The sequence below is a fragment of the Enhydra lutris genome, unplaced genomic scaffold (genome assembly GCF_002288905.1).
Source record: "Enhydra lutris kenyoni isolate GAN:26980312 unplaced genomic scaffold, ASM228890v2 scaffoldscaffold77, whole genome shotgun sequence".
Lineage (NCBI taxonomy): Eukaryota > Metazoa > Chordata > Mammalia > Carnivora > Mustelidae > Enhydra > Enhydra lutris.
In genome coordinates, this window is record NW_019154161.1 from 5125024 (window position 1) to 5146015 (window position 20992).

Consider the following 20992-nt stretch of genomic DNA (forward strand, 5'->3'; position numbering starts at 1 on the left):
GGATGTCCATCACCATGTCCAAAGGGCCAACTGAGATGTCATCCCAGGTAGCAGCCATCAGAGCACCCAATGGATGGACTAATAACGTCAATCAACATGGCAGTCTTGGTAGAACCCAGTGGGCCCACCAAGATGTCAATGGCAGTTATCACAGTACCCAAAGGATGGATCCGATGCCCTCAGACACCGCAGCCACCACAGTAATAGACCAAACAAGATGGTAACTGACGGGGTGAGCCAAGTGTGACCGGGAGGATCAGGCCCCAAGTGCCCGATGGTGTGAGCTATAGCCATACCCCACCCACCATGCTCCCACACCCCCGCTAGGACGCATTAAGCAGAGAGCGGGAATAGACACCCTGGTAGTAGACCCCAGGCTCCCCACTCTCCACCCCATAGCCCCCAAACCCCATGTCCAGCTTAGGAGGTGCTGGCGTCTGTTCCGACATCAGGTTGTTGATGGAGAAAGGGTGATTGAAGTTGTAGGAGGCGTCAAGCTTCAGCTCCCCGGGGAGCTCCAGGCCAGTGAAGTAGGGTGAGGAGGAAGGGGGTGAGCCACAGTCCAGAGCCCCCACATCTTCCCCAGCCTGGGCCTCTGGCTCAGGGGCTGGAGGCTGGGGCTGCGGGGGAGAGGTGACCGTAGCAGCAGGGACGGCGGCCGAGGCAGCCGGCCCTGCACTGTTCCTGGGGGTGGAGGTTCCGCCAGCCCCCTTCTTCACCTTCTCCTCCAGCTTGAAGCGCTTCTGGCGACGCAGGTAGCAGCCGTTCTCAAACATGTTCCCTGAGCTGGGGTGCAGGGCCCAGTAGGAGCCCTTGCCCGGCTTGTCTGGGGAGCGCGCCACCTTGACGAAGCAGTCGTTGAAAGACAGGGAGTGGCGGATGGAGTTCTGCCAGCGCTGCTGGTTCTCCCGGTAGTAGGGGAAGAGGTCCATGATCCACTGGTAGATCTCGCTCAGGGTCAGCATCTTGCCCGGTGCCTGCTGGATGGCCATGGTGATGAGCGAGATGTAGGAATACGGCGGCTTGGCGTGGGCCAGCGGCCGCCGGTAGCCTTTCGGCATCTCCTTCCCGTGCACCAGCCCGGGGCCCGGACCCCCGTACCCTGAGCCACTGCCTCCGCTGCCGCCGCCGGCCCCCAGCCCCGGGAAGGTGGGCCCCAGGGGTGCTGCGGGAGCTGGGGGCGCCAGGGGTCCTGAGGGCAGCGGAGAGGCAGGGAGCCCTCCAGGGGGGTAGGGAGCGCTCAGAGGATTCAGGCTCATGTAGGAGTTGAGGGGGGCCATGGTGGGCACTGGGGTCACTGGCGAGTAGACCTGCAAGGAGAGAAAAAGAGATGGGGGGAGGTCAGTGAGTCGCCACTCTGCTGATCAGCAAAGGGTCGCCAGTGTGTCCGCCACTGTGTGTCAGTCCGTCTGTCTGTCTTGCCCCTTCTACAAGTCCCCTCCCCTATCCTTACCGGTGTCCGCAGATGCCTGTCTCTAGAAGTCTCTCTCTCTTCCCCATTCTAATGTACCCCCACCCCAACTTCATCTTCCATCCCCCAAGCTCCCTATACTGGAGTTCATGCTTTAGGTGGTTCTCTAAGTGGGGGTCCAGGGCACCCTGGGGAGTCTCTGAGACCCTTTCAGGGTGTCCAGGAGGTCAGAACTATTTGACTGTAATGCTAGGAAATTACTAGCCTTTTTCACTGTGTCTCAGGAGTTACAGTGGACTTCTCCAGAGGCCACCGGACACGGGACATGGCAACAGACCAAATGTAGAACCTGCCACAAGAATCCCGCTGTCTCCTATTGAACCAGACACTGAAGAGATTTGCCAAAAGTGTAACAGTGCCACTCCTCACACTAAAGGTTTTGAAATATAGTTATTCTATTTTACTTTTTATTTTTTTTAAATAGGCTCCACGCCCAACGTGGGGCTTGAACTCACGACCCTGAGATCGAGTTGCCTGCTCTACCGACTGAACCAGCCAGGGGCCCCTGGAAATATAGTTATGAATAAAAACATAGTATTTATGCTAAAAAACTGAGTTTTATTAACCCAAGGGCGCCTGGGTGGCTCAGTCGGTTAAGCGTCTGCCTTCAGCTCAGGTCATAATCCCGGGCTCTCTGCTCAGTGGCGAAGTCTGCTTCTTCCTCTCCCTCTCCCCACCCTGACCCGGCAACCCCGTCCCGGCAACCCCCACCCGGCTCATGCTCTCGCTCGATCTCTGTCTCTGTCTCTCTCTCAAATAAATAAAATCTTAAAATTAATTTATCTGTATTTTCGGGGTGCCTGGGTGGCTCAGTGGGCTAAGCCTCTGCCTTCAGCTCAGGTCATGATCTCAGGGTCCTGGGATCGAGCCCGCATCGGGCTCTCTGCTCAGCAGGGAGCCTGCTTCCCCCCCATCTCTCTGCCTGCCTCTCTGCCTACTTGTGATCTCTCTCTGTCAAATAAATAAATAAAATCTTAAAAAAAAAAAAAAGAGGTCCTGAAACCAAAAAAATAAAAAATTCCTCACTTATCTAACCATACCCTCTATTTGGGTACGCTCTATCACCCTGTCAGGTTATAGAATCACAGCTATCAGAGGCCAAAAATTTTTCAGGATTGGGGGAGGAGGGCACCTGGCTGGCTCAGTCAGAAGAACCCACGACTCTTGATCTCGGGGTCATGAGTTTGAGCCCCACGTTGGGTGTAAAGGTTACTTAAATAAATAAAACTTAAAGAAAAATTTTTTTAATGTTTCAGTATCAGAAATCACACGTCTCAGCTTCATCTACATCATCTCTTTCCTATATATCATTACATCTAAGGCATCGCTATTTGTAAGCTGTAATGTTATTTTAAGTACCAGTAAGAATGATACCAGTAAGGAGGGCAAAAAAACCAGCCAGTCCTAGACACCATTGATTGTAAAACCCATGCCATTTTCAGAAATGTTCTAATGAAAGACGTGCATCTTAGCTCAATGAAATACAGTAGACATGGCTAGGTCTCTGTAAGTAACCCTCTCTCTCTTTCATCCATTCAACAAATATCTATATGGTCCCCCTATGTAGTGCCAAGCACTGCTCTGAGCACTTCACAGGAAAAGGTCTCCATTTCAAACTTTACAACCACGCTGTGACGACACGCACTGTATAACTGAGCAAGCTGGGGCCCAGAGAGGTTGTCCAGGGTCACACAGTAAGAAAGGGGCAGAACTGGGATTCTGATGTAGGCAGTCTGGCTCCAGACCAGGGCTCTGGATCACAAAACAAAAGCAAGACAGAAACAGCGATCCTCACAGACCTGACAGTCTAGCAGGAAATGAACGAGAGAAAATGCGGAGAACAGAAAGCATGACGGGTGGTGATTTCTCCCTCGCTGTGGTGTTTACCGGTTCAGCCCACTGTCCACCATCCCCTCTCCCTCAGTCGGACAATGGCTCCCCGCTCCCCTCCCCTCCCCCTCAGTGTGCCCTGCTCCCTCCCCACGCGGGCAGTACAGCTATCTTTCCAGCAGGAGCCACCTTTGCTGTGGGTCAGTGGGTTCTGTCTTATCCCCTGTCACTGTAAGGATCTGCAGGTCCCAAGGTCGTGAGAGAGAAGGGAATGGCCGGGGTCACTCAGAGACTCAGGGACAGGTAGCAACCAACTCTCATCTGAGTGCAGGCAGAGAAACTCTTCTCTCTCACGCACTTTTCTTTCATCTCCGGTCTCTGAATCTCCCATCTGTTTCCGCGTGTACCTAACTGTCCACCTCCTTCCCTGTTTCAGTACCTCCCTGCTCCTCCTCTCTACTCCCAGTCTCCATCCAAGCTTCCTCTCCGCCATCCCTGTCTCTCCCTGTCTCTTTCTTGCCCCTCTGTCTTCCCCTCCTTCTCCTGTCTCTCTCCTCTTTCCCCAATCCCCCTCCCCAGTCCCTCCTTGTGACTCTCCCCAACCCCATCTCTCTCCCCCCACCCTATCTCTCTCTGCCCCACTCCTGGGCCACGTCTCTTTCCCCTCAGCACATATCTGTCCCTCTATCTCATTGCTTCAGCATCATCCTCCCAGAAGCCTCCCATTGAAACTGGAGTCACAGGTACCCCTTCTCCATGCATTGGTGTCCCCACCACCACCTTGGCTGATTCTACCCCCTCCCCAGGATAAGGGAAGTGCGTCCTTCAGAGCTGAAGGAAGGCAATAGACTCAGAGAGCTCCTAAATCCCTCTGCGACCCCCACTCCAATTCTCCAACTCCATGAGGCTCCTCTGGATCGCAGAGGAAGATTGATTGGGACCCCAGGACTCTCCTTTTCTGAGTCCCCACCCACCCGGAAGTCCTCCTTGAGGTCTGACCTCAAGCACTCCAGCTGCCCTAATCCACCCTTGGCTTTCCCACGCCCCAGGGCTGGGATGAACCCCCAGTGTCCGGGTGTGAGCCGGATCTCCCCTGCCAGGGCGGGGCAGAGATTGGGGGGAAGCCCTCAGGGGACCGGCACCCCCATCCCAGGAGGCTGGAATTTCTCTCTCTTCATTTCCTTATTGTCTCTGGGGGGAGGGTGTGACAGGGAGCACAGGAAGGCCATGTGAAGCCAGAAGCCTAGTTTCTAGTCCCAGTCCCAGTCCAGATCCTCCAGCAGCTCCCCCTTCCCCATGCATACACACTTGGAGTGGCTTCTGAGTTCCCATCTCTAAATGGGGGGGGAGAACTTGGACCAGCTGATCTGTGAAAACTGGAGGTCAGTGGGGACACCCCAGGGTGCTAACTTTCCAATTTCCTTCCTGACAGGGAGCCTGACCGGGGGTGTCAATCACCCCAGCAGGAGGGTGCTGTGAGCAAGGAGCAGTTTGGGGACCCTCTTAGTTCTTAGTTGCTGAATGAGTGCAGATGTTTCTTTCCCTATTGTTCTGACCCGGGGGGGGGGGGAGGTGGCTCAGTGCATGGGAAGGCTGGGGACACAGTATTTCCATTTCCGGCCCCCTATATGTTAACTCTTCCAAAATATGCCCCCAAATGCTAATCATCTCTAGACTGTCCCTCAATTTCTGACAGTTTCCACACAAATTCTTAAACTTCAGACTGTGCCCTCATAGCAACTCCTCCATTCTAGACCAATACAACTTTCTTCTTAAAGATATGCCCCCCCCCCCCCTGCAAACATAGATCTGTAGTTGGGCCTTCTTCAATCATGTCCCTAGACTCTGAACTCTCTCTGCTGGGGCACCCCCCCCACCCCCACCCCCTTGCCACCCGCCACTACCTGCGAGCGCCTCCACTTCCCACCGGTTCTCTGCCTTCCCTATTGTACAAGTGACACCTCCAACTCTCAGCACTCCCAGTCCCTTCCCTGGTCAGCCTGCCCCATCCCACATGCACCTCACACCTCCACAGCCCCAAGACTGGCCCCTCCTGGGCACTCTGCCAAGCCCTGCAGTCCTGGGGAACCAGGAGTCCCAGCCCAAGCTTCAAACCCCAGACCCAGAATTCAGGCATGGTGGGGCTCCTTGTAAACCCCCAGATCTCAGAATCCTTGGAGATCTCACACATTCCAGTCCCTCTGCGACCTGAAACCCAAAGTCTCCTTCCAGGTTAAGAACCCAAATGTCCGGACCCCCATAACCCTCCTACTGGGACCCCTCCCTCTGCCATTTCACAATCTTGACTATAGAAAGAACAAGCTAAAGAGGAGCACTTGCAGTAGTGGGAATGGGAGTTAGACTTGGGGAAGGACTTTCCCTCGGCGGAGGTAAGGGAATTAAGGTACACCCTGCCCCCTACTCCAAGGGCAGCCTTGTCAGAGATGGGACAAGTGAGGACATTAGCAATTACTGGAGATTACTGGAAGGCAGGGGTGTGAAATCTGAAACCCTCCAGCCTCCGAGTATCCCTGCTGAGGGTCTCTAAAAACAATTAAACCACTGAAGTTCAGTCAGGAGGGGTAAGGGTCATGAATAGAGATGGGGGGCGGAGGCTGACCCCTCTCCTGACAATGCCGTTGCTCACATCTGCTCTCAGGTTCCCAACTCTGACCCCATCTGGGCCCCCATCTCTCTGAGCCCCAACTCTCACCCACCTGTTATTCCAGGTTCCCAAACCATGTTTCATCTCTGAGCACCTCCATCTCTTAACTTTGAGCACCAATCCCTATTTCTGACTCTAAGATCATCACCCCGGAGATGCTTACCGCACAACCCCAACACTGATTTCTACCCAAGAAGCCCCATCTTTAACTATATTCCACCCCTGAGCTCCCACTTCAGACTTTCCTTAATGGTGAACCTTTTCTCCCATCTCTCAGCTGCGGCCTCCCCCCCCCCCCCCCCCCCCTTTGGACCCCCCCCCCCCAATCCCCCCGCTCTGTCCCCTATCCTGGAACTCGGATTTCTATCTTTGTTTTTGTTTTGTTTTTCATTTTAATCCCTTGGATTTTGGGTCCCCAACACCCAGTCTTCACGTTTAAACTATGAGCCGCCCCTTGCCTAAATTTTTCCGTTTGAGCGTTCGCTCCAACCAGCCTAAACCGCACTCCCACGCCTCGTCCCCCATCCCGGACTCCTACACCTGGTCTGCATGTCTGTAGTTCCTCCGCTCCTCAACTGTAGTTGGGGCCCCCATTGGATCCCACACCTCATCCTTGCCTCCATTCACGCTCGCACCCTGATTCATGCCCCCCACTTCCCGCTCCGCCATCCCCGAGGACACACCTCGCCCGCCTCCGGGTAGTAGCTCCACTCGGCCAGGTCATGGGCCTCCATCTTCACCGAGCCCAGCATCCCCCGGGCCTGCGCCCCCTCCAGCCCCCGCTCCGGCCCGGGGGGAACCGAGCGCTTCAGATCTCTCAGCCGGCACTGCCGGAGTTGCGACCGGTGCCCGCCCGTCCGACAGCCCGGGGTCCCAGCCGTCCTGGGCGCCGCGGGAGGCGGCCACGCTTTATAGCTGGGACACCCCCACCCCCCGCCCTCGCACGTCCGGGGCTCCCCTCCCGCCTCCCCGAGGGCGGCGCGCTCGGACTGGGGCGCCCCCTGCGGGATTAAGCGGAGACAGACCTCAGGCGCCGGGAGCCGCAGCCCGGGGCCACGACAGCTGGAGGTGGCTGAAGAGAGGGAGCGACGGGTGCGCAACACTGCCGAGGCTAAAGGCCCCGAGGGCAGAACTCTGGGGCTCTTCTACCCCAGCGGGCTTCATCTTCTCGACAGGAGAGGGCGAATGGCCAGAGCCCAGCATGACCGCGGCGGAGGAGAAGGGCCTCAGAGCGCTGTGGACTCCGGAGGTCAGTATATGCTACCATAAAGACTGTAAGAGACCCTCGAACCCACGTTCCCAATGGACGGACTGGAAGACTGAAGCTTCCGACAGCTGGAAAGGCTCCAGACTGCGTAAACGGTCAGGACCTAAGGTGGACGGGATCGAGGACTCTGCTTAGACTCCACTGGGGCAACAGACCACCTCCAGGTCCTCGGAGCTTTGCAGCCCGGACTCTCCGCCCGCTCTAACACCAGCCGTCCAGGACTCAGAACTACCAAGAACTCCATTTCCCAGAAGCCTCTACCTCCCTTTCCGTCCAATGCCTCCGCTAAGGGACTACATTTCCCTTAAGGCATGGCAATCAAAAGCCGGAAATGAAGGACGCCCCGGCGTCGTCTGGGGGAGGGTGGAAGACCTCTCGCGTTGCAGGAGGTAGGGGCGGGGTCGGCCCTCAGTGTGGACTCCATTTCCCGGCGGCCCTGTGTGCGCGGCGCGTGCGCAGTGTCCCGGCGGCGAACGGAAGATGGCGACGGCGGCGTCTGTGAGGAGGCGCTGCTGAGGGGGCGCGAGGGGGACGGAGGCCGGCGCCGCGGTGAGCGGGGGGTGGAGTGGGGGCCCGGGAACGAAGGGAGGAGGGGCCCTGAGGCGGCAGGGGCGCTGGCCGGCGGGTTGGGGCGCTGCGAGGAAAGAGGAGCAGTGACGTTCGGGACCCCAGTTTCTTCCCCAGCTCAGGACCCACCCGTGGCTCTCCAGTGCCCTCAGGGCAAAGTTCCAACGTGGCCCCTAAGGCGCGTCCGCCCCTCCGGCCCCGGCTCGGCCTCTCTGCTCGTTCCCCACTTCGCACAGCTGCACTGGCCTTCCGGTTCCTCAAACTCGCCATGCGCCTTCCCGCCTCAGGATTTTTGCACATGCTGTCCCCTTTGCCCGCAACATCCTTTTACCCATTCTGCCTGGCTAACTCCCATTCATCTTTCGGGTCTGTGCATCAACGTCACTTCCTCTGCGAAGGCCTGCTTTCCCGCCTTCCGTCCCGAAATCCGCCTGTTAAACCCTCTCATAGGTCCCTGTTCCTTTCCTTCATGTCACATGTGGTCTGATTTATCATTGGACCTTTATTTGTGGGGTTTTTCGATTAGATCCTTGGCCGTGAGGTCCACGGAGACAGGGACTTAGAGTATGTGTTCCCAGCACAGCGCTGGTCGCACTGAAGATGCGCGGTTAATGTTCGTTGCATGAATGAAAGATACTCCTGGGGTTACTTCCTATATGAGGGGAGTCGTCATACTTCCAGGTGGGAGTGGGACTCCATAAGGAATACACCAGGAGGGAAGGGGAAACAGTGATGGTTGGTAATAGCAAAAAGACTGCAAGCACCCCCAGATGTTCTTCAGTAGGGAGGCTGGCAGAAAAAAAGCTTATAATACCTACATAATAAAATACTATGCAACTATTAAAGGAGGGTTGGGGGGAGGGAATGAAGAAAATGTCACTACGTTGATATAGAGAGTGGGCTCCAGAAAATATTAAGTGAAAACAAACAAAAGAGAAGGCGGTGCTAATTATGTGCTCCCTTTTTACTAATCATATGCTTCCCTTTTTACAAAAGAAAGGAAATGTGCATACTTTTTTTTTTTGAAGGATAAACCAGAAAGTAGAAGAGGAAGAACATAGGGTTAAAAAAATAAAAAAGGTAGATTTCAATCTGTTATTGTCATGGAAAGAGTGGAAAGGTTGGAAAAGTTCATCATGAAAAGGTTCATTATGTTCTGATAAGGGACTGCAGTGTGCTGGTTGTCAGGTGACTGTGCCCCTTGGCTTGCTTGAACAGACCTGTCCTGGAGAAGGAGTGCCTTTCAGAGAGGCAGGACTGCCTAGTGGTGAGGAGGATAGACTCTGCAGTCATTACTGCTGGGTCTGTGTCTTAGAAGCTGTGAGCCTTGGGTCAAGTGACTTTACCTCCCTTACCTTCAAATTTCCTCATTTGTAAAAAGGAGATTAAAAATAGTAACTGCCTCAAAGAGTTGGTGTTGGGAGCTTTAAATAAGTTAACATGTGTGTTAGAATTGTGCCTAGCACATAAATATTAGCTATAATTTTTCAAGCGTTTTAGAGCCACAGCGTGAGGATACTAAGTCCAGTGATTGGGGAAGCCCTTTGGCATTCATTCAGATATTTACTGAGCACTTACTCGGTGCCAGGTGCTGTTCCATGCTGGAAATCTAGAAAGTGAACAGACACACGCAAATCCTGGCCTTCACAGAGCTTATAAATTTGTAGTATGCTGATGGTAATAAATGCTGTGCAGAAAAATAGAGTAACACAGATGGAGAGGGAGAAGGAATTGACGTTTGAAATAGGGTAGTGGAAAAAAGAAAAAGAAAGAAAGAAATAGGGTAGTGAGGGAAAAGCTTGAACGCAGAGACCCGAGAGGAAAGTGAGGGCAGAGGTAGAAGGGGCCACTCATACAAGGTCTCCTAGGCCTTGGTGAGGATGAAGGCTTTGATGCTAAACAAGATGTGACTGTGACAGGTGGCAGGGAGTCTAGGAAGGAGGCTGCTGGATACTCGTTCATTCAGCAGACATCTGGTGAATAACTACTGTATTGCAATAGATTACAATATATTGCATTTATTTATTTTTATTTATTTATTTTTTAAAAAGATTTTAAAGACAGAGATCACAAGTAGGCAGAGAGGCAGACAGAGAGAAGGGGGAAGCAGGCTCCCTGCTGAGCAGAGTGCCTGATGTGGGGCTCGATCCCAGGACCCTGGCTGGGATCATGACCTGAGCCGAAGGCAGAGGCTTTAACCTACTGAGCCACACAGGCGCCCCTTACGTTCCTTTTAAAAGGTTCATCTTTTTCAGCCTCCTCAAATTGTTAATAGTTTATGCAACATCCTTCAGATCTTTTCAGGGGCACATAAAAATAGTAGCTGTACTTATCTTGTGTTTATTTTGCATACTAACTCATCTACTCAGAAAAGTCCTGGGAGGTAAACACTGTTGCCGTCCCTGTTTTTTGGTTTTGTTTTGAGATTTTATTTATTTATTTGAGAGAGAGAGAGCATGAGAGGAGGGAGGGTCAGAGGGAGGGCGCCCGTCCCTTTTTTATAGAAAAGGAAACAGACCCAGTTCATAGTGTGTCTACATACACAAACTTGACAAAAATAGATCGAATTAATGTATGCTGTGATGCCATAGGTTGTCATAGATAGCTTTTTATGATAATACATTGAGACCCACCAGATTTATTTTACTGTTTTCCCTCTTCTTCTGGTTTTTGATTTATCTTTTCATTTTTTAATATATATGTAGATATAGATATACATGTGTGTCTATATCTATATGTACTTCCCTTTTTGTAAAAAGGGAGGATGCAGCAAACATTATCTCCCATTTTGCATGTTTTCAGTTAATATATGTTGGAATCTACTGTTAATCAATGTATAGAGATTTTCCTTTTTTTCATCCCTCATTTTTTTTTTAAGATTTTATTTATTTGAGGGGCGCCTGGGTGGCTCAGTGGGTTAAGCCTCTGCCTTTGGCTCGGGTCATGATCCCAGGATCCTGGGATCGAGCCCCACATTGGGCTCTCTGCTCAGCAGGGAGCCTGCTTCCCTTCCTCTCTCTCTGCCTGCCTCTCTGCCTACTTGTGATCTCTCTCTGTCAAATAAATAAATAAAATCTTTTAAAAAAAAAGATTTTATTTATTTGAGAGAGAGAGAGAAACAGAGATAGCGAGAGAGAGCATGAGCGGGGAGGAGAGAGAGAAGCAAGCTCCCACTGATTAGGGACTCAGATGTGGGACTCTCCTGGGATCACAACCTGAGCTGAAGGCAGATGCTTAACTGACTGAGCCTCCCAGGCGCCCCCATCCCTCATTTCTTTTTACAGTTGCATAGTATTTTGTTCTGTGGATTTATCTTGTTTTTTTTCAGCCAGTCTCCCTGTTTGAGAACACTTGGGTTGCTAATAGTCTTTTGCTGTAATTGATCCTTATTAAATAGTTCTGACAAGTGTGACTCTGGGACAGATGCCCAAAAGTTCCCCTTCCCCCCCTCCCCTTTAAAAAAAAAAACAACTCCATAATACTCCAGAAAATGACTGAAACCTAATTTATTTTAACTAGGCCTTTTCGGATGTGTTGAATACTTACCCTGTAGGACTCTGTGACTGGTATTCCTCAGAGCTCCCTTGCAGAAAGCTTGCTGTCATGTCTGGTCCCAAGTACAGCCCTGACGGCATGATGAGGCCCTGAAACCAGCAAGGAGGTTGCTGTGTGTTCATTTGTTCAGTCATTCAGCAGATGTTTGTGGTCAGCCTGCTTTAGGCAAAGTCCTGGAGGTGAGGCCTGGCACTCCACAAGGGACTGCCTCCAACCTGGGAGACATGTGTCTCTCCCAAATCATAACCCCTATGTACACACACAGTCTGAGATAGCCATGATGGGAGAGGGCGTTCAGAAGACCCAACAGGGACAGGACAGAATGGAAAGGAGGGTTGCTCCCTTTGTGGACAGTCAGGTGAAGGTCCAACCTATCCACAGGGTCCCAGAGCTTGACTGATCCTCTTTTTCTCCAGGAAGTATCGGACAGCAGCCATGGCAGGCAGCAGTGGCGACAGTGTCACCAGGCGGAGCGTGGCGTCACAGTTCTTCACACAAGAGGAGGGGCCGGGCATCGATGGCATGACCACCTCAGAGAGAGTGAGCATGGAGAGAAGGGCTTAGAATGGGGAGGCACAGCCCCTGTCTTTAGGGCAGTCCCACCCCCAGGAGCAGAGCTCAGAGAGTACCAAAGGGGCTGGGCTGGTAAAGCTAGCACCATCCCCTGCCTCTCCCTCCTTCCAGGTGGTGGATCTCCTGAACCAGGCAGCACTAATCACCAATGATTCAAAGATCACAGTACTCAAGCAGGTGAGGGGCTGGGGTGATGCCAGGCTAAGCAGCACAAGGGGAGGGGCTGGGAACATGTGAAAAAGAAGACATTGGTCTGACACCAGTGTCCCCATTTAGGCATTTAGAATGTGCTTGCTGTTGGGGCGCCTGGGTGGCTCAGTGGGTCCTGGGATCGAGCCCCGCATCAGGCTCTCTGCTCGGCAGGGAGCCTGCTTCCTCCTCTCTCTCTGCCTGCCTCTCTGCCTCTGTCTGTCAAATAAATAAATAAAATCTTTAAAAAAAAAAAAAAAAAAAGGGATATGCTTGCTGTGGTGCCCAGTGCTGTACAGGCATGCTCTCTTTTAATTCTCACAAAAGCTCTGGGTAATTTGGTCCCCAGTTTCTACAGAAAGAAGCGGAGTTTCAGAACTTAAAATAATGAGCCTCAGATCAGTCTGCTAGGAGCCGGCTGAACTGGGACTTGCATGCTGGATTCCAGCTCCAAATGCTCTGCTCTTCATCCATGTATTTCCTCTCTGCCAGGTTCCTGTCTAGCAGGGAAGATGTTCAGGCCACCAGACAGTGGAAACAGAGGGGGCAGGGCAGGGTGGGTTGGAGGAACCCAGCTTGCTGAGGAGCCTCGAGGGGCCTGCTGACCCAGCCTGTGGGTGGGAAGTCCGGGAGGGCTTTCCGGAAGAGGGCACGTGGGAGCGGAGACCTGGAGGATGAGGAGAGAAACAGGCTAAGTGATAGAGGGAGAGTGTCTCAAGTGAAGTGGAGAGCACAATAGGTTACACAGAGGCAAAAGAAGACAGGAAGAATTGGAGGGGAGGGGCCGGGTGTGGTTAAGACCGGGAGGCAGGTGAAGTTCAGGGTTGGAGGGGGTCCAGTTGTGTGGGTGAGAACCTTAGTTCTCCGGCTTGCTCCGTGTGTACAGTGTGTAGCCTTGGATGGCTGACTCAGCCTCTTAGCAGTGGGAGCCAGGCCAGTGCTGGCACTGGGCTTCTGTGAGAATGTCTGTGGGAAGGGCTTATTCCAAAGAACCTGGCAAATCCAAGGACATCAGGAAATAGGTTCTCACTGTCACGAAATGCCTGATGAATTGTGGCAGTGTGACTGGGGAGTAGAAACAGGAGAGTGGAGAGAGTTGATGGAGGAGCCTCGAAGGAATTCCGGCAGCATTCCCCACTTCTTTAGCCTCCGTCATGTGTCTTGTGCTCCCTACCGACCAGGACCTTATGCCTTATAGGATCTTCTTATTAAAGCTTCACGAGAGCCCTATGAGTTGGTGTTTAAGATCCTCATTTTGTAGAGGAGCAAACAAAGTTGGGGGAATCCATTTGCCCAGGCCATGGTTGGGAGTGGCAGAGCTAGGATTTGAACTGAGTTTATCTCCTGCCTGCCTCCATGCTGTTTCTCTTACACGCTCCTGTCTGAACTGATTGGAGCCTGCTTTTATATGTGTGGCCCTCCTCCTCATCCCCAGTGTCCTTCTAGGTCCAGGAACTGATCATCAACAAAGATCCTACACTACTAGACAACTTCCTGGATGTGAGTGACCCGTGGGAGAGAAAGGGTGTGGGTATAGGGTTAAGGGGATGGATCCTGGTACGGCCCTGACCACCTTCTTGATGTTGGCAGGAGATCATCGCTTTCCAAGCGGACAAGTCGATCGAAGTGCGCAAATTCGTCATTGGCTTCATCGAGGAGGCATGGTACGGGGTGGCGCAGGGAGCCTCTGGGAGCACCCCGGTGGAGATAGCCTCTTCCGCTCCCCACCTGGCCCTTCTCTCTGCTTCTCGGGCCCATTTTTCCCTCCCATGCACTGTGATTCCTCAGCAAATACTTAATAAGGTCAAAGTCCTGGAGTCATTCATGATGGCTCTACTTTTCCCACACTTCACGTCTACGTCATCAGTAAGGACTCTCAGCTCTACCTTCAAAATCTGAACAGCATCTGGGCATTTTTCAACCACTTCCTTTGCTATTAGGCTGCTCCAAGTCACCATTACCTCCCACCTAGGTGGCTCCAGTGGCCTTCTGTCTGGTTCTCCTGCTTTCCTGCTTCCCCTCCCTCTCTTCTGTTTAATTGAAGTAAATTCACATACCATAAAATTAACTATTTTTAGGTAAACAATTCACTGATATTTAGCACATTCACCCATCTAGTTCCAACACATTTTTAACCTCCCCAAAGGAAGTACCAGAGTGGTGCCCTGCTTCCTCTCACACAGTAGCCAGAGTGATCCTGCTAAAATGTAAACCAGCTCTCGGTGCTCCCCTGCTCTCAGAACTCCACTGGCCCACTGGCTCACTTAGATCGAAACCCAGACTCCTCCCCTTTATCCCATCTTCTCCTGGTGCCTTCCCTGATCTTTATTGACACCCTCCAGCCTCCCTGTTGTTCTCAAAACCTGCTGTGCCCGCAAGGGATGCTCACCCCCCAGGGAGCCCCCTGACTCCCTCCTTCACTTCTCTCTGGTCTTCCTCAGCCGGCCTCTCCTGGCCCTGCCAGTGCAGCCCCCCACCACTGGCACCCCCTCTGCACTGTCTTCTCTTCCCCACAAAAATGTCAGCTCCACGAGGGCAGGCCTTCTCTGTATGGCGGACTGCTGTATCCCCATGCCCAGGACAGTGTTGGCACGGAGGAAGCACTGAATACATATTTGTTGAACAAGAATTGAACTGGAGGAATGACTATGTGGGATGCTTACTCTGCCATGTGCTCTGTTAAGTCCCCTCCTCTCTCTCCACCTGTAACCTTCACAGCGGCCTTGGTAATGAAGGCTTTGTTATCCTTTTAAGGAAAGGGAAACTGAGGCTCAGAATGATGAAGTGATTTGTTCAGGCTGAGTCATTTATTCATTCAGCATTTATCGGATGCTTTGTGACTCAGAGGAAGTGAAATAGCCCCTAATTAGTGACTGTTTTCTCTTTGTCGGGCACTGTACTAAATACTTTACCTAGTTTGTTATGTATTTCGATCTTCAAAAATAACACGATGGATTAGTTTTGTGGCCCATTTATAGGAAGACAAAACTGTGACTCAGAGAGGTGAAGTGAGTTTCTTAAGGCCACACGGCCAGTATGTGGCAGGGCTGCAATTTTAACCCATATCTAACGCCATTGCCCAAATTCATAATCTTCGCTTTTTACTGGGAGAATTTATGGTAAATTTCAATATGCATTCAATAGGCGTGTGCCAGGCATTTGTGTCTTAGGCTCTAGGAATACAGCAGTGACTAAATACAGATACTGCTTCTGATTTCACATAGCTGGCAGTTGAGTTTCATTCTTTCTTTAAGATTTATTTATTAGAGCATGCGTGTACGCGAGCTGGGTTGGGGGGCAGGGGAGAGAGAGAGAGAGTCTCAAACAGACTTCTTCCTGAGCACAGAGCCTGAGTGGGGGCTCAATCCCATGACCCCAAGATCGTGATCTGAGCCGAAATCAAGAGGCGGCCGCTTAACGAACTGAGCCATCCAGGTGCCCTGAGTTCCGTATTTTTTGGCTGATTAGCTTAATATTTAACTTCAGATTGTAGAATATTGTAAAAATTATATTCACGATCTGAGGTCTAGGTGTGGCCTTGAATTTTTTTAATTCATCAAATACATATTTCATTCTTCAACAAAAAAACAAGACTCTGCTCGTATGTCTAGAAAGGGTCCCCCGCTTTCAGAGCCCTCAGACTGAGGTAAACAAATGAGTGAACAAATCTGGGGATTCCATAAAACAAAGTGCCGGAAAGTAATAAAGAGTTTTTATTTCCGAATGCTTTCTATACCGTTCTAAGTACTTTACAAGTATTATTGCCATGTTCACAACAAGCTATGAGGGATTACTATCCTAAATGAGATAGTTGGCTTGTCCAGATTCCCACAGTTGTCTGGCTGTGCTGCCCCTGAGAACAGCTCAGCTGTTCTCCTGGGAACAGCTGGGTGAAAGAGTGAAAGAGTAGGCATTGCAGGGCTAAGCCACAGAGAGGGATCATGGGTGGCTATATCCAAAGGTGCCAAGCATTGTTCTTGGTTTCCGGACATGCTGACAAACAAGACAGAGGCAGTCCCTGACTCCCTCCCCCCCCCCCCAGTCTCCTGACAACACCTGACCTCGATTTCCCTTTCCTCATCGACCCCAGGCTTCCGTCACATACCCCAAGACCACACCTTGACCTTGGCCTTTTTTCTTTATCCCCCCAGCAAACGAGACATTGAGTTACTGCTGAAACTGATTGCAAACCTCAACATGCTCTTGAGGGACGAGAATGTGAATGTGGTGAAGAAGGCCATCCTCACCATGACCCAACTCTACAAGGTGGCCCTGCAGGTAGGTGCTCCCTCCCACCCGGGGGCATCCTGATCTCACATGTCTCATTTACAGCTTCGTTGGGACACGGGGGCAGGTCAGTTAAACCAGGGACAGATCAGACTCTTTATAGGCAAGACATGCTATTGATCTATGGGAACAGGCGACAAGGGATCTAATTTCCTAACAGGGAATCTCCATCCATCCATCCATCCGTACACTCAAGTGCTGCACAAACATTCCCTGAGTACTTCCTCTGTGACTCAGATGGGTTGGGTCCTGCCTTTAAGGTGCTCATGGCCCAGTGAGGGAGATAGATGCTTATCAAAGAATCACAGAAATTTTCATTTGGCACCAAGGTCAGTGCTATAAGGAAAAGCATGCACTGGTGAGGTGTTCATTAGCATTAATGAAATAAATGAATCCATTTACTCTTGGCCACCACGTTGTGAGGGCAGTATTGTTATTCCTGTGTCTTAAGATTTGAGTCTTTTCACTCTGGGTTGTCGCTGTCTGTGAACCTCATGAAGGCAGAACCTGACCTGGGTCTTATCTCCAGTATCTTCTAGCACGGGGTCTGGGGCAGAGCTGTAGCTCAGTACATTTCCCAAATGAATTTATTCATCATCTTCATGGGTCTCTGGGTAGTGATGGAGTTGGCAGTCGATGTCTTGTCCCTTTCTCTGTCTCCGTTCCTCCCTGGCCCCTCGCAGTGGATGGTAAAGTCACGAGTCATCAGTGAGCTCCAAGAGGCCTGCTGGGACATGGTGTCTGCCATGGCTGCGGACATCATTCTGCTGCTGGATTCTGACAATGATGGCATCCGCACCCACGCCATCAAGTTTGTGGAGGGCCTCATTGTCACCTTGTCACCCCGCATGGCTGACTCGGAGGTGCCCCGACGCCAGGAGCATGACATCAGCTTAGACCGCATCCCTCGTGACCACCCATATATCCAATACAGTGAGTATCCATCAGCTCGTCCCGTCTGTCAGTCACAAACTACACTGACTCCCTTCCTCCCCCTTTTCTTTCTCAGTTTTTCATTTCTGGAGACAGTGTAAGACATTGATTAAGAGGGGTGCCTGGGTGGCTCAGTCGATTGAGAATCTGACTCTTGGTTTTGGCTCAGGTCATGATCTCAGGGTCAGGGATCGAGCGGATCAGGTTCTGTGCTGAGCAGAGTCAACTTGAGAGTCTTTCCCCTCCTCTCTCTCTCCCCTCCTCTACTCCTCCTGCCCTAGATGTGTGTGCACCCACACACACTTTTTTTTTTAATCAAATAAATAAATAAAATCTTAAAAAAAAAAAAAAGACATTGGTTAAGAGCTCTGATGCCAGGTTCCAATCCCAGCTTCACCACTTAAAATGTGAACTTGGGCAAGTTACTTCTGAGCTTCATTTCCTTTTTTATAAAGCGGAGCTGTAGTAGTACCCCTTTCATGGGTTTGTCATGAGGTTCCATGAGGATGTGAGCACTTAGTAAATGGTAGCTAATTTTAAGTGGTTTTTTTTGTTTGTTTGTTTGTTTGTTTGTTTTAAGATTTATTTCTCTATTAGAGAGAGCATGAGTGGGAGGAAGGGCAGAGGGAGAGAATCTTCAAACCAGCTCCTCACTGAGCAGAGCCCACAGCGGGACTGTCTCATGACTCATGAGATCAAGACCCCAGCCAAAACCAAGAGTTGGACACTTAAGAACTGAGCCACCGGGCACCTGGGTGGCTCAGTGGATTAAGCCTCTGCCTTCGGCTCAGGTCATGATCTCAGGGTCCTGGGATCAAGTTCCACATCGGGGACTCTGCTCGACAGGGAGCCTGCTTCCTCCTCTCTCTGTCTGTCTCTGCCTGCCTCTCTGCCTACTTGTGATCTCTCTCTGTCAAATAAATAAATGAAGTCTTTAAAAAAAAAAAAACACACACACAAAAAACTGAGCCACCCAGGTGCCCCATTTAAAAAAAAAAAATCTTTATTATTTTTATTTATTTATTTATTTAGAGAGACAGAGCATGTGCAGGTAGGGCTGCACAGAGAGAAGAGGGAGAAAGAGAATCTTAGGCAGGCTCCACACCCAGCGCGGAGCCCAGGGCAGGGCTCAGTCTTACGACCCCGAGATCATGACCCAAGCCAAAATTAGGAGTCACCCAGGCGCCCCTTAACCGTTTTCTCAATTGCAAATTATAAGCATGGGTCATGTACACTAGTGAGGTATCAAGCAAAACATAACAGAGGGGTATAAAGGGAAAATACCACTCCCCAGTTCTGCTTCCCAGAGATAAATACTACTAAGAGTATGTTTCTTTCCAGACTTTTCTTTTTCAGAAATGGACATTTTATATATATATATATCAATCACCCCATTTTATTTATATTTATTTATATATATATATATATATATATATATGACCCCAGGATCACGACCTGAGCTGAAGGCAGATGCTTAAATGACTGAGCCACCCAGACACCCCCTCCAGTGTATTTTTACATAGTTAAAGTTTTACCTCAACATCGCACATATCATCAGATTCCTATAGTTAGATATTTAAAATCATTTCTAGTCGTTCCCTGCTGGAATCTCATGCTCTGAGCATCATCTCTAATTTTTTCTGTTCCTTTCTTTTTCCCTTAAGTAAGCTCCACACCTAATGTGGGACTTGAATTCATGACTTTGAGATTAAGAGTTGCATGTTCTACTGACTGAACCAGCCAGGTGCCCCTAAATTTTTATACTCATTAATAGTCTGCCTCATAGGATTCCTCAACCACTAAATTTTCTGGGTTTTTTTCAGCCCTTCCGAGCCATCACGTGTAAGAATCTTTCTCCTTTTGGCGCCAAAGGCTGCTCTTTCCAGAGGCCAGGGAGAAAGGCCCCTGCTAACTGGTACTCTTCTCTCCCTCATTAGATGTGCTGTGGGAAGAAGGTAAGGCAGCCTTGGAGCAGCTGCTCAAGTTCATGGTGCACCCCGCCATCTCCTCCATCAACCTGACCACAGCGCTGGGCTCCCTTGCCAACATCGCCCGCCAGAGGCCCATGTTCATGTCAGAGGTGATCCAGGCCTATGAAACCCTGCATGGTAGGTTGGTCCCCTCCCCTCCCGCTCTCCACTGGCCAGTCTGCTCTGTCCTGAGAAAATGTGAGCCTGATAGTGGGTCCATGAGGGATTCATCCGTCTAGTAGGTCTAGACACGGGAAGCATTCTCTGGATTAGACAGGAATCTTTTGGTTGCCTGTGACAGCTGTTTCAATGCTGACTTTAATATTAAGGTATGTGTGGATGAAATGACATGATGTCTGTGGAATACTTTTAAGATATTCCAGCCTTCCCCCCTCCAACATTCCAATAACAAAATTAGCAGGAAGGAAAGTGTTGGGTACCTGGTGATTTGTAACAGTCTTTTCTCTACTTTTATACATGTGTGAAAACTGAAATGTCCTGGCTTGAGGTGTGAATATGAACAGATTGTGGATCTGTCTCCATTTCTTGGCTCTTAATTTCTCCTTGTTGGCTTTTTTGTTCTGTGTCTCTTTTCTTGAGATAGCAAAGATGGCCCCTGATGGCTCCAGGCTTCCATTCTGTCTACTTGGCAACCCCAGGGGACAGAGTGTTTCCTTCCCCATCATTCCAGCAAAAGTCCAAAGACTGATGCCCATTGTTCCTGATTGGCTGAGAAGATATTGATAGCCTATCTCTGGACCAATCACAGTGGCCAAGGGATTGCATTGTTCTGACTGGCCTGAGTCTGTTGCCCACTTGAACTGAGAATGGAGCCAGGGTGGTTCCCTCAAAGGAAAATGGGAGCATTGTTGGCTGAGGAAGGAGGGAAGGATGCTGGGCAGGCAAAATTACAGGCATCCCCTTTCTCTGTGGAACAGGGAAGGCTTGTTCATCAAGGTGACTGTTAAACATGGGACAGTCATTCTGGTGGCAGGACCAACAAGGCACACTGTTGCGGGGATCAGTTGGGGGATTGTGGAGGTGACGATGGTGATGATAGCCTTCCCCAAGGGAGGCACACTGGAATTTCCAGACCAGAGATGGGGGGTGATGAGCCTTTACGTTTAATTAAAAGAAGGGTGAGCCTCCTCTTTGTTTTAAGGTTGACTAATCCTGATGGAAGCCTCTTGAGGGTTTTAAGCATCAGCTTGTACAGGGGAAGGCTACACAGTAGATCCAAGAGCAAAGGAACTTTTCTAGGAGGTGCCTGCAGCCACCCCCCTTGCTGGGGCTTGGGCAGTGAGACGAGCAGGGCACCAAGGGCTGTGTGCACAGAACAAAGCTTCCACTTCTTTCCTCACAGCCAACCTGCCCCCGACGCTGGCCAAATCTCAGGTGAGCAGTGTGCGCAAGAACCTCAAGCTGCACCTGCTGAGTGTCCTGAAGCACCCAGCCTCCCTGGAGTTTCAGGCCCAGATCACCACCCTGTTGGTGGACCTGGGCACGCCCCAGGCCGAGATCGCCCGCAACATGCCCAGCGGCAAGGACGCCCGCAAGCGGCCCCGAGATGACTCGGATTCCACACTCAAGAAGATGAAGCTGGGTGAGCTGAGGGGCTGGGCCAGGCCTGGCCAGAGGCGGTGGCAAGGAATGACCCCATTCACTTACATTAAACTATGACTTTC

At 51.0% G+C, this 20992-nt stretch overlaps 2 protein-coding genes across 6 annotated transcripts in view; one reads left to right on the forward strand and one right to left on the reverse strand.

Moving 5' to 3' along the window:
* Positions 1-323: 323 nt before the first annotated feature.
* Positions 324-6718, reverse strand: LOC111160840 (forkhead box A3). The gene is made up of 2 exons (XM_022524210.1): positions 6650-6718; positions 324-1310 (listed from the first exon to the last, which is right to left on the reverse strand). Exons 1-2 carry the CDS (start codon positions 6716-6718, stop codon positions 324-326), a joined length of 1056 nt encoding a protein of 351 aa, XP_022379918.1.
* Positions 6719-7701: 983 nt separating this feature from the next.
* The window catches only part of LOC111160622 (symplekin), a 36287-nt gene continuing 22996 nt past the window's right edge, over positions 7702-20992 (forward strand). For all 5 annotated transcript variants that reach the window (XM_022523836.1, XM_022523838.1, XM_022523835.1 and 2 more), the window contains exons 1-9: positions 7702-7782; positions 11772-11895; positions 12040-12105; positions 13564-13617; positions 13708-13781; positions 16269-16395; positions 17088-17337; positions 19275-19445; positions 20671-20910. In XM_022523836.1, the coding sequence (XP_022379544.1) occupies positions 11791-11895; positions 12040-12105; positions 13564-13617; positions 13708-13781; positions 16269-16395; positions 17088-17337; positions 19275-19445; positions 20671-20910 (1087 nt within the window). In that variant the 5' untranslated portion in view covers positions 7702-7782; positions 11772-11790. The remainder of the gene's footprint in view (positions 7783-11771; positions 11896-12039; positions 12106-13563; positions 13618-13707; positions 13782-16268; positions 16396-17087; positions 17338-19274; positions 19446-20670; positions 20911-20992) is intronic.

What these genes read in the sequence shown, in the direction of transcription:
- LOC111160840 (XM_022524210.1), bottom strand. Translation starts at nt 6,718, where the DNA reads ATGCTGGGCTCGGTGAAGATGGAGGCCCATGACCTGGCCGAGTGGAGC. An exon ending in ACTACCCGGAGGCGGGCGAG is followed by an intron (nt 1,311 to 6,649) that starts GTGTGTCCTCGG and finishes CTCTCCTTGCAG; the next exon opens with GTCTACTCGCCAGTGACCCC.